Raw genomic sequence first — 12,239 nt, 5'->3', positions numbered from 1 at the left:
ATGCTGGTCACAGTATCATATGTGTCACAGTATATTGTCCCTGTGCGAATAGTGACCCCCATTACACCACAGGGCACACAGTAGACTTTATATGTAAAATCTTTTAATGGCTCTGCTTTCTTCTATACCAGTACTCACTATAAAAGCAGCAGTCCGGCCAGTACGTGACGTCACTCAGTCAGTCAGTCACGCTCCTGCCAGCTTCATTAATGAAGTGGGAGGAGCATGACCGAGTGAGTGATGTCACGCGCCGGCTGGACCGCTGCTTTCATAGTGAGTACTGTTATAGAAGAAAGCAGATTGTAATGAAGCATTTTTCATATGTAAAGTCTATAATCTTCAAGCAGTATCTCTGCTTTAAACTAGGGCAATTCTCTGTAGTAGTACAACTCACTATGAAAGCGGCAGGCAGGGCGGCAGCGTAACCTTGCGATGCTCACTCATTCACGCTCCTCCCACTTCATTCATGAAGGAAGTGGGAGGAGTGTGAATGAGTGAGCATCGCGAGGTTACGCTGCCGCCCCCTGCCTGCCGCTTTCATAGTGACTTGTACTACTACAGAGAATTGCCCTAGTTTAAAGCAGAGATACTGCTTGAAGTTTATAGACTGTACATGTGAAAATTGCCGTGAGCGGGGCCCGATGTATTACAGTACAGTGACTGCATCGGGCCCCGCCGCGAGTGTTGCCAGCCTCCGTCCCCTCCTCCCACCCCTCTGATACATCGTGGCTTGCGATGTATCAGCGTCACCAAAGTAAACATGGCAGTGTTCGCTTTAAAAGACGCACTGCCATTTTCCTCCCACTTTTGGGCGGGAAAAAGTGCGTCTTATAAAGCGAAAAATACGGTAAGTATTTGAACACCTGAGAAACAGCAAGAATTCTGGCTCTCAAAGACCTGTTACTGTGCCTTTAAAAAGTCCACCTCTACTCCACTCATTAATCTTAATTAGTAGCACCTGTCTGAGCTCTTTAAAGACACCTGTCCAACCCACAGTCAGACGCTAACTACTACCATGGGCAAGACCAAAGAGCTGTCAAAAGACACCAGAGACAAAATTGTGGACCTCCACAAGGCTGGAAAGGGCTACGGGGCAATTGCCAAGCAGCTTGGTGAAAATAGATCAACTGTTGGAGCAATTGTTAGAAAATGGAAGAGGCTAAAGACGACTGTCAGTTTCCCTCAGACTGGGGTTCCATGCAAGATCTCACCTCGTGGGGTATCACTGATAAGAAAGGTGAGAAATCAGCCCAGAACTACAAGGGAGGAGCTGGTCAATGACATGAAGAGGGCTGGGACCATCGTTTCAAAGGTCACTGTCGGTAGAACACTACGCCATCATGGTTTCAAATCATGCATTGCACGGAAGGTTCCCCTGCTCAAGTCATCACATGTCCAGGCCCGTCTGAAGTTTGCCAATGACCATCTGGATGATCCAGAGGAGGCATGGGAGAAAGTCATGTGGTCAGATGAGACTAAAGTAGAACTTTTTGGTCTAAACTTCACTCGTCGTGTTTGGAGGAAAAAGAAGGATGAGTTGCATCACAAGAACACCATCCCTACTGTGAAGCATGGGGGTGGTAACATCATGCTTTGGGGGTGCTTTTCTGCGAAGGGGACAGGACGACTGCACTGTATTAAGGAGAGGATGAATGGGGCCATTTATTGTGAGATTTTGAGCAACAACCTCCTTCCCTCAGTCAGAGCATTGAAGATGAGTTGTGGCTGGGTCTTCCAACATGACAACGACCCGAAGCACACAGCCAGGATAACCAAGGAGTCGCTCCGTAAGAAGCATATCCAGACCTAAATCCAATAGAACATCTTTGGAGGGAGCTGGAACTCAGTGTTGCTCAGCAACAGCCCCGAAACCTGACAGATCTAGAGGAGATCTGTGTGAAGAAGTGGACCAAAATCCCTGTTGCAGTGTGTGCAAACCTGGTCAAGAACTACAGGAAACATTTGATCTCTGTAATTGCAAACAAAGGCTTCTGTACCAAATATTAACACTGATTTTCTCAGGTGTTCAAATACTTATGTTCAGCAGTGCAAGACAAATAAATTCTTTAAAAATCAAACAATGTGATTTCCTTAATTTTTTTTATTTATTCTGTCTTTAAGAGTGGGAATGCACCCACAATGTGAATTTCAGACCCCTCCATGATTTCTAAGTGGGAGAACTTGCAAAATCGCAGGGTGTTGAAATACTTTTCTTCCTCACTGTATAACGTATGTACCACATCCACAATGTGCCTATAGAGTTGCAGCAAATACAGGCAAAACTCGAAAAATTAGAATATCGTGCAAAAGTCCCTTGATTTCAGTAAGGCCTCATGCACACGGCCGTTGTTTTGGTCCGCATCCGAGCCGCCGTTTTGGCGGCTCGGATGCGGACCCATTCACTTCAATGGGGCTGCAAAAGATGCGGACGGCACTCCGTGTGCTGTCCGCATCCATTGCTCCGTTCCGTGGCCCCGCTAAAAATATATAACATGTCCTATTCTTGTCTGCGCTTTGCATTTATATTGAAAGCTGTCCATGCCGTTTCTCAAATTGCGGAACGCGCACGGACGCCATCCGTGTTTTGCGGATGTGCGATTGAGGACCGCAAAACACACCACGGTCGTGTGCATGAGGCCTAATGCAAAGGAAAAGGAATTGCATTAATGCAGCTTAAAATTAGAATTTTGTGAAAAGGTTCAATATTCTAGGATCAAAGAGTCACACTCTAGTCAGCTAATTAATCCATACCCCCTGAGCAAAGGGTACCTGAGATTGTGACTTTGGGGTTTCATAAGCTGTAAGCCATAATCATTCAGATTATAACAAAGGCTTGAAATATCTCACTTTGCATGTAATGAGTCTATCTCATATGTTAGTTTCACCTTTTAAGTTGCATTACTGAAATAAATGAACTTTGCACGATATTCTAAGTTTCACCTGTATATGATAGAACATGCTCCACTTTTGTACAATTTGTGCCATTTTTGCTGTCTGCAAGTTTCATCAGTCTATTGGTAAATTCCCTCCAGTCATCTTTTAGATGTTGTTTTTATTTTTGAAACTTGATGCGAGAAAAGACCACATGGCCCATCTAGTCTGCCCGTTTATTACTTCACATTCATTAACTTTAGCATCTCCTGCCACTTCTGAAGAAAGTTTGCACCAAGCATCTACTACTCCTCCATTAGAATAATACTTTGTGACATTACATCTGATCTTCCACTGAACTAATTTCAGATTGTGCCCCCCTTTTCTCACATTCTCCCCTTCTATTTAAAAACACCTCCCTGCTATAACTTTAACCCCTTCAGCACCGAGCCACTTTTCAACTTAAATCCCAGGCCAATTTTTGCAAATCTGACGTGTCACTTTATGTGATAATAACTCTGGAATGATTTTACTTATCCAAGCCATTCTGAGATTGTTTTCTCATGTCGCATTGTACTTCATGTTGATGATAAATTTGAGTCAATGTGTGAAAAAAACTACATTTACAAAAAAGTTGGAAAAATTCGCAGTTGATGAAATTAGAATTTCTCTGCTTTTAAGGCAGAAAGTGATACCTCATAAAATAGTTATTACTTTACATTTCCCATATGTCTAATTTATGTTTGCATAATTTTTTTAAATGTCGTTTTATTTTTTTAGGACGCAACAGGGCTTAGAATTTTAGAAGAATTTCCAAAACCCACTTTTTTTAAGGACCAGTTCAGTTATGAAATCACTTTGTGGGGCTTACATAATAGAAACAACCTATAAATGACCCCATTTTAGAAACTACACCCTCAAGTTTTTCAAAACTGATTTTATAAACACTGTTAACCCTTAAGGTGTTACACAAGAATTAAAGGAAAATGGAGATTCAATTTTATAATTTAACTTTTTTTTTGTTGCAGATTTTCCATTTTAATAAATATTTCCTGCAACACAAGTGTTAACAGCTAAACAAACCTCAATATTTTGTTTTACATAATAAAGCGTTTTTGAAAGCCATATATTTTTTTGTTTTTCTGCCGAACGTCTTGTGTAGTACCCAATTCTTTGTGAGAATAGTCTTTTTTCTTTTACTATTTTTGGGTACATATGATTTTTTGATTGTTCAATATTATACTTTTTTGGTGCAAGGTGACCAAAAAATGTCGCCTTCCCGCTGCTCTGAGTGATAGCTGTAGTGGTCTCCTGCTGAGATGCTACAGCGGTCACACAGGCACTGTAGGCGCATTGGATTATTTTTGGGCTCATTTGCTCCATAAATAGGTCTACAATGTGATGCATTATATTATTATGTGCCAAACTTTGGTGCATTTTAAGACCAGGTCTAGGTGCATATATTAGTATATTTGCCTCATTGTTTAGATCAATTTAGACACAGTGGGGGAGATTTATCAAAACGGGTATCAAGGAAAACTGACTTAGTTGCCCAGAGCAACCCATCAGATTCCACCTTTCATTTTTCAGAGCTGTTTTGAGAAATAAAAGGTAGGATCTGATTGGTTGCCAGTTTTGATAAATCTCCCCGACTGGGTCACAATTTACTCTTAATTTTGATGGAGATTGCATACAGTAGTTTAAAAAGTTGCATCTAGAATTGCACCAAATATATGCAAAAAGTCATAACTTTGTGTATTTTTTATTTTTTTTTAACAGGATGCCAGCAGATCTGTGTGATTGGGCTGTAAAGATGTTTTCAGAAGTACAAGAAAAAGTTCTCTAAATAGCTATTCTACCCACTTAACATTACATTAACCTGCCCATAAGCCTAAACCTGATAGATATTGTTCTTGTCTGCACAGAAGACTTACGTTACACAAGCAAAGAATCCGCTTCCAAGCAGCTTTTGTTACAATGTTTGTAATTTACGGAAACCAACCCTATTTTTTTTTACATAAAAAGAGTAAATAACAATAAAATATCACCACTAATGATTAAAATGTGTTTGGTCCTTTGCTAAAGATGAACTGTTGTTTGGTGGTTTTCTTCCCTTTCTTTCTCCCTTTTGCTCAAGGTAAATCTCTAAGAGGTAACTTATAGGAGAAAAAGATGAAATTGAAAAAAATGTTTTCTGACTTGCTTATCAGTATTCATTATTATCTAGTTTTGTTCTTCATAAAAGGAGTTTGTCGGTTTTGGCCACTTTGTTTACAGCACTATATAGGCATCAATCACAAGTGCCAGGGGGTGGTCCCCTCAAGTGCAATGCCTTGGCTTTCTGCACTGAACATTCCTCAGCCCTTCCCCTGTGCTGTGAGTGAGAGATACAGCATCCAAATAGGAGACTGCTAGAGTCATAGACAGAGGGGAAGGTTTGGAGAAGCATTCAATGCAGAAAGCCCAGAGCCCTGCACTTCAGGGAACCCACCTCCTGGGCATTTGATGTGCTGATGGAGTAAATCCTTGAATTCTTGGTCTTCCAGCCTACTTTACCATCACTCACGCTATGTTTACACTGCTCTTTAATTTTTTTCCTTATTTTTAGAATACATTTCGGGGGCTTCGGAACCAACGTCTAGTTTTCCATTACATTACATAGAGGTGCAGTATTTATAACTTACAATGATTGTCCCAGAACCACTCTTATTACAAAGTTTTTTTGCTTTTTTCTATTGATATATGGGTACATTTATTTAACCCCTTAAGGACACAGCCTTATTTCACCTTAAGGACCCGGCCATTTTTTGCAAATCTGACCAGTGTCACTTTAAGTGCTGATAACTTTAAAACACTTTGACTTATCCAGGCCATTCTAAGATTGTTTTTTTTCGTCACATATTGTATTTCATGACACTGGTAAAATGAAGTAAAAAAAATTCATTTTTATTTATAAAAAAATACCAAATTTACCAAAAATTTGTAAAGAATTGCAAATTTCCAAGTTTCAATTTCTCTACTTCTATAATACATAGTAATACCTACAAAAATAGTTATTACTTTACATTCCCCATATGTCTACTTCATGTTTGGATCAATTTGGGAATTATATTTTATTTTTGGGGGATGTTACAAGGCTTAGAAGTTTAGAAGCAGATCTTGAAATTTTTCAGAAATTTTCAAAAACCCACTTTTTAGGGACCAGTTCAGGTCTGAAGTCACTTTGTGAGGCTTACATAATAGAAACCACCCAAAAATTACCCCATTCTAGAAACTACACCCCTCCAGGTATTCAAAACTGATTTTACAAACGTTGTTAACCCTTTAGGTGTTCCACAAGAGTTAATGGCAAATGGTGATAAAATTTCAGAATTTAGATTTTTGGGCAAATTTTCAATTTTTATAAATTTTTTCCAGTAACAAAGCAAGGGTTAACAGCCAAACAAAATGCTATATTTATTGCCTCGATTCTGTAGTTTGCAAAAACACCCCATATGTGGCCATAAACTACTGTACTGGCACACAGTAGGGCGTAGAGGGAAAGGTGCGCCGTATGGTTTTTGGAAGGCAGATTTTGCTGGACTGGTTTTTTTGACACCATGTCCCATTTGAAGCTCCCCTGATGCACCCCTAGAGTAGAAACTCCATAAAAGTGACCCCATCTAAGGAACTACACCCCTCAAGGTATTCAAAACTGATTTTACAAACTTTGTTAACCCTTTAGGTGTTGCACAAGATTTAATAGAAAATAGAGATACAATTTCAAAATTTCACTTTTTTGACAGATTTTCCATTTTAATATTTTTATTCCAGTTACAAAGCAAGGGTTAACAGCCAAACAAAACTCAATATTTATGGCTCTGATTCTGTAGTTTACAGAAACACCCCATATGTGGTCGTAAACTGCTGTACGGGCACACGGCAGTGCGCAGAGGGAAAGGAATGCCATACGGTTTTTGGAAGGCAGATTTTGCTGGACTGGTTTTTTTGACACCATGTCCCATTTGAAGAGCCCCTGATGCACCCCTAGAGTAGAAACTCCAAAAAAGTGACCCCATTTTAGAAACTACGGGATAGGGTGGCAGTTTTGTTGGTACTAGTTTAGGGTACATATGGTTTTTGGTTGCTCTATATTACACTTTTTGTGAGGCAAGGTAACAAGAAATAGCTTTTTTGGCACAGTTTTTTTTTTTTGTTATTTACAACATTCATCTGACAGGTTAGATCGTGTGGTATTCTTATAGAGCAGGTTGTCACGGACGTGGCGATACCTAATAATATGTATACAATTTTTTTATTTATGTATGTTTTACACAATGATTTCATAAAAAAAAAAAAAAAAAAAACATGTTTTAGTGTCTCCATAGTCTGAGAGCCATAGTTTTTTCAGTTTTTGGGCGATTATCTTAGGTAGGGTCTCATTTTTTGTGGGATGAGATGACGGTTTGATTGGCACTATTTTAGGGTGCATATGACTTTTTGATCGCTTGCTATTACACTTTTTGTGACGTAAGATGACAAAAAATGGCTTTTTTTACACCGTTTTTATTTTTTACGGTGGTCACCTGAGGGGTTAGGTCATGTGATATTTTTATAGAGCCGATCGATACGGACGCGGCGATACCAAATAATATGTATACTTTTGTTTTATTTATGTAAGTTTTACACAATGATTTAATTTTTTAAACAAAAAAAAATCATGTTTTAGTGTTTCCATAGTTTAAGAGCCATAGTTTTTTCAGTTTTTGGGCGATTATCTTAGGTAGGGTATGATTTTTGCGGAATGAGATGACTGTTTGATTGGTACTATTTTGGCGTACATGCGACTTTTTTGATCACTTTTATTACCTTTTTTGGGAAGTAAGGTGGGCAAAATTTAAATTTCCTCATAGTTTTTATTTTTTTATTTTTATGGCGTTCATCGTGCGGGGAAAGTAACATGACCGTTTTATAGATCAGGTCGTTACGGACGCGGCGATACCTAATATGTGTAGTGTATTTTTTTTTTCCTTTACTTTTTTTTCCCATATCATCACCATGACGGCCACAAGGAGATTGATCCATGACCTCTGTGGGGGCAGGAAACAGAGAAGAGGTTAAATTGCCCCCTCCCACCACCACACCTCAGTGTTCCTGTCCCCACTGTGGCCAGGGTCAGAGAAGAGTCTCCCTGCGCGGTCAGGGAGATGAAGATGGGAAATCGGCTACATCCTTTTTTTTTTTTTTCCCTTCTCCAGGAGGGTCCGAGGACGGTCTCCTGGTTACCTGAAGCTCATCGGAGCTCCCCCAGTCCGCCGGCGGCCGCGTGCCTATGCTGGGCTGGGGGGTATCAGGAGGGCTCGCTCTGGCTGGTCTGGAGCCTGCTCCCGGGCCGCAAATTTCCTCCTCCTCCTCCCCAGTGGGTCGGGCCGGTAGCGGCCGGCGTGTACACACGCCGACGTCGGTGAGGTCACTTCCGGGTTCAGGTCATGTGACGCAACCCGGAAGTAAAGCGCAGAAGGCAGAGCAGTTTGAATAAAAGGCGGGACGGCCATGGAACGCTGATCTGAGGTCTGTAAGTACTGTGTATGCGGTTCTACTTCCAGAATATGTCAGGTCCCGAATTGAAAACTGTTATGGAGCCTGATGCTGCCTCCTGTAAGTATCCCTCTGGGGGTCCGCTTATTTATAGTACTGAACTTCCTGCTAGGCATATCTTCTGATGCCCTTATTCCATATTTTTCAGGCTAAAGAGGCTCAAAAAAAGGTTAAAAACCTCCTCGCTGCATCTCTTGTGCTAAAAGATTGCCTGAGGAATATGGAAAGAAGCTTTGTAAGGAATGTATTTCTGATGTGATCCAGCAGGAACAATCCTCTTTTATGGATAATATCAGATCTGTGGTCCAGTAAGAAATTAGGGCCGCCAGAGCTGCTCCATCAGATTCCCAGGGCGAGCCCTCTCGCAAGCGTCCGCGTCCTAAGATCATTACCTCAGGATCTGATGACGCTGACGACAAAGCTTCCACTTCCATGCAGTGGGAAGATGATCTCTCTCTCTCTCTCTCTCTCTCTCTCTCTGAAGGAGAAATCCATGAAAGTAATACGAAATTTTATTTTTCCTCAGAAGAAATGGGTGACTTATTAAAAGCAGTCAGAGCGACAATGGGGATTGAAGAAGCCCCTAGGTCCTTATCTATTCAGGATGAAATGTTCGGGGGACTCAGGGTGAAGAAATCCAAGGTCTTCCCCATAAACGAATACATAAGAGAGATGATCTTGGAAGAGTGGTCAGAACCAGAAAAACTACTTTGAGTATCCAAGGAATTTAAAAATCGACTATTGTTCGACCCTTCTCAGTCTAAATTGTTCGACGAGACCCCTAAGATAGACGTGCAGGTGGCGAAAGTCAACAAAAAAACTGCCCTGCCGTTTGAGGATGCCGCTCAATTGAGAGATGCTATGGAGCGAAAGGCAGATGCTCTTTTGAGAAAATCTTGGGAGGCCTCAATGTATAACATTAAGACCAACATTGCAGCAACATCTGTTGTTAGGTCTATATACTTATGGTTAGGAGAGCTTGAAGACCACCTAAGTAGTAAGACTTCTAGGGAAGAAATCCTGCAGTCCATCCCGCTACTTAAGTCAGCTACAGGATTCCTGGCAGACGCCTCGGCTGAATCTATTAGATTCTGTGCTAAGGAGGCTGGACTTTCCAATGCGGCTCGTCGGGCTTTATGGATGAAGTCATGGTCGGGTGATAGAATTTCTAAACAGAAGTTAGTATCTATCCCCTTTTCAGGAGAGTATGTATTCGGGCCGGTCCTGGACAAGATACTTGAGAAAGCGGCTGATAAGAAAAAAGGATTCCCTGAGGAAAAGTCCTTTAGAAGGAACCAGTCCTTTCGGTCATACGGTGGACAGAATAAGGCTGTTCGGGGGAAAGGCAGGTCAGGCCGCTGGGCCTATCCCAAGGGGGGTAGAGGAAGAGGTTTCCTTCTTAAGCCCCAATCTAAATTTGAAGATAAACAATGACGCCATTGTAGGGGGGAGACTGAAAGATTTCCTAGGTCCATGGGCACTAACATCAAAAAATCCCTGGGCCTTGGATATCATTCGGCAAGGTTACAAGATCGAATTCACCTCTCTCCCCCCTCCAAGATTTGCCGTCACAAGGATGCCTGCCAGATCCTCCAACATGAATATTTTCCAGGGGGTCCAGGACCTGGTGAAGAAGGAAGCAGTAATCCCAGTTCCCACGTCTCAAAGAGGTCGAGGGTACTATTCAACCCTATTTTTAGTAAGAAAGAAGGAAGGAGACTTTCGGACTATTATAAACCTGAAGCAACTGAACAAGTTTATTCTTTACAGGAAGTTCAAGATGAAGTCTCTGAAATCCATAGTACCTTTAATAAAGCTGAAAGACGCTTATCTGCATGTCCCCATTCACCCAGATCACCAGAAATACCTAAGGTTTGTGATCCTAGACCCTTCCAATCGGATTCTCCACTTCCAATTCCTAGCGTTACCCTTCGGGATTTCAGCCGCACCAAGGCTGTTCACCAAACTGGTGAGAGAAATGATAGCCCCACTCAGACAGGAAGGGTTAAATATAGTGCCGTACCTGGACGACTTTTTTATTATAGCAGACTCAAAAGAGCTCCTACTGTCGGACTTGGAAATATTTTTATCCCGCCTGTTGGATAGTGAACGAACCCAAGTCAATGTTAGTACCATCCACGAAGGTGAGGTTCCTAGGGGTTACACTAGACTCCCTAACACAGTCGACCTTCCTACCACAGATCAAGATCCAGTCCCTGGTAAACAAGGGGAGACACTTCCAACACCGGAAGAAATGCTCAATGAGGGAAGCAATGAGCCTTCTCGGCCTCCTAACCTCCTGTATACCTTCTGTCAAGTGGGCGCAGGCTCACTGTCGAGTAATACAGAACTGGCTATTGTCCCACTGGAACAAGAAGAAGGGCTCTCTGGACTCCAAGCTTTGGATTCCAGGGTCAGTAAAGATATCTCTCTCATGGTGGACAAAGGAGAAGAATCTTTCCCAGGGGGTTCCATGGATAAAATCGCCTTCAATTACGATCTTCACGGATGCCAGCAGATCTGGATGGGGAGCAAAAATCGACAGAGCTTATTTCCAGGGAACTTGGAAGCATCTCATAGCTGTCCAATCTTCAAACTTCAGGGAGCTGTATGCGGTAAGGGAAGCTCTACTTTCAGCCAAACAGCTGATAAGGAAACAGCACGTGAATATCCTATCAGACAACACGACCGTGGTCTCCTACTTGAAACACCAGGGAGGTACTCGATCAAGGAGACTCCAGAACATCTCAGAGGAAATTTTCTCCTTTGCAGAGAAAGAGCTAAGATCCATCTCAGCAATGCACCTGAAGGGATCCCAAAATCTAGAAGCTGACTTTTTAAGCAGACAGGTAATAGATCATACAGAGTGGGCTCTGAATCTAGAGGTCTTCAATATGCTAACCCAGAAATGGGGGCTTCCTACAATAGACCTGTTTGCATCAAAAAGGAATACGAAGGTACAAACATTCTGCTCCCTAAATGCGGGAGATCATCCCTGGAGAATAGATGCCTTCTCTCTAAGATGGTGTTGGGATCTAGTGTACGCATTCCCTCCATTGCCTCTCATCCCGAGGGTCATTCAGAAGATTCTGGAAGGAAGAACCACAGTAATATTGATCACCCCGTTCTGGCCAAAAAGGAGTTGGTTCGCTCCGCTCCTAAAACTGGCAATAGACGAACCAGTGAGACTCCCACTCAGAAGGGACATCCTATACCAGGGTCCTTTGCTTCATCCTCATCCGGAGTTCCTGAAGCTCACGGCTTAAATCCTGAGGTCTCCCTCTTAAAATCTCAAGGCCTGTCGGACAAGAGCCGTTGGAGAACTGTTCAATTAAATTACTTTCATTCAAGACCGCTTTTCTTATAGCAATCACCTCTGCTAAAAGATTAGGAGAGATCCAAGCCCTCTCTATTCGGGAACCATACCTTGCCATCACTGATGATAAGATTGTGCTTAAATTAGACCCAGGTTCCCTGCCAAAGGTAGCCTCAGACCGCAACAGAGGCCAAGAGAGCTTCCTTCTATCCTTTTTCAACAATCCTAAGGATCAGGAAGAGGAGAAATTTCATTCCCTTGATGTTAGGCGTACAGTCCTTAGATACTTAGAAGCCACTAAGGACTTCAGGAAGTCTGACAGCCTACTTGTCCAATTTTCTGGAAAAAATAAGGGATCCAGGGTCTCAAAATCCTCCATTGCAAGATGGATAAAGGACACTATTACCCTATGCTATAAGAATCAAAATTTGGATCCTCCTTCCAATATTAGGGCACATTCTACCAGAGCTGTCTC

The 12,239-nt window shown here is 42.0% G+C and overlaps 1 protein-coding gene across 2 annotated transcripts in view; it reads left to right on the top strand.

Annotated features, from left to right (window-relative positions):
• The window catches only part of ACD (ACD shelterin complex subunit and telomerase recruitment factor), a 67,680-nt gene extending 62,736 nt beyond the window's left edge, over positions 1-4,944 (top strand). For both annotated transcript variants that reach the window (XM_040431974.1, XM_040431975.1), the window contains one exon: positions 4,651-4,944. In XM_040431974.1, the coding sequence (XP_040287908.1) occupies positions 4,651-4,717 (67 nt within the window). In that variant the 3' untranslated portion in view covers positions 4,718-4,944. The remainder of the gene's footprint in view (positions 1-4,650) is intronic.
• Positions 4,945-12,239: the final 7,295 nt, after the last annotated feature.

Source organism: Bufo bufo, chromosome 5 (assembly GCF_905171765.1).
Source record: "Bufo bufo chromosome 5, aBufBuf1.1, whole genome shotgun sequence".
Lineage (NCBI taxonomy): Eukaryota > Metazoa > Chordata > Amphibia > Anura > Bufonidae > Bufo > Bufo bufo.
Note: the sequence above shows the minus strand (reverse complement) of the source record. Positions and strands in the feature narration are given on the sequence as shown.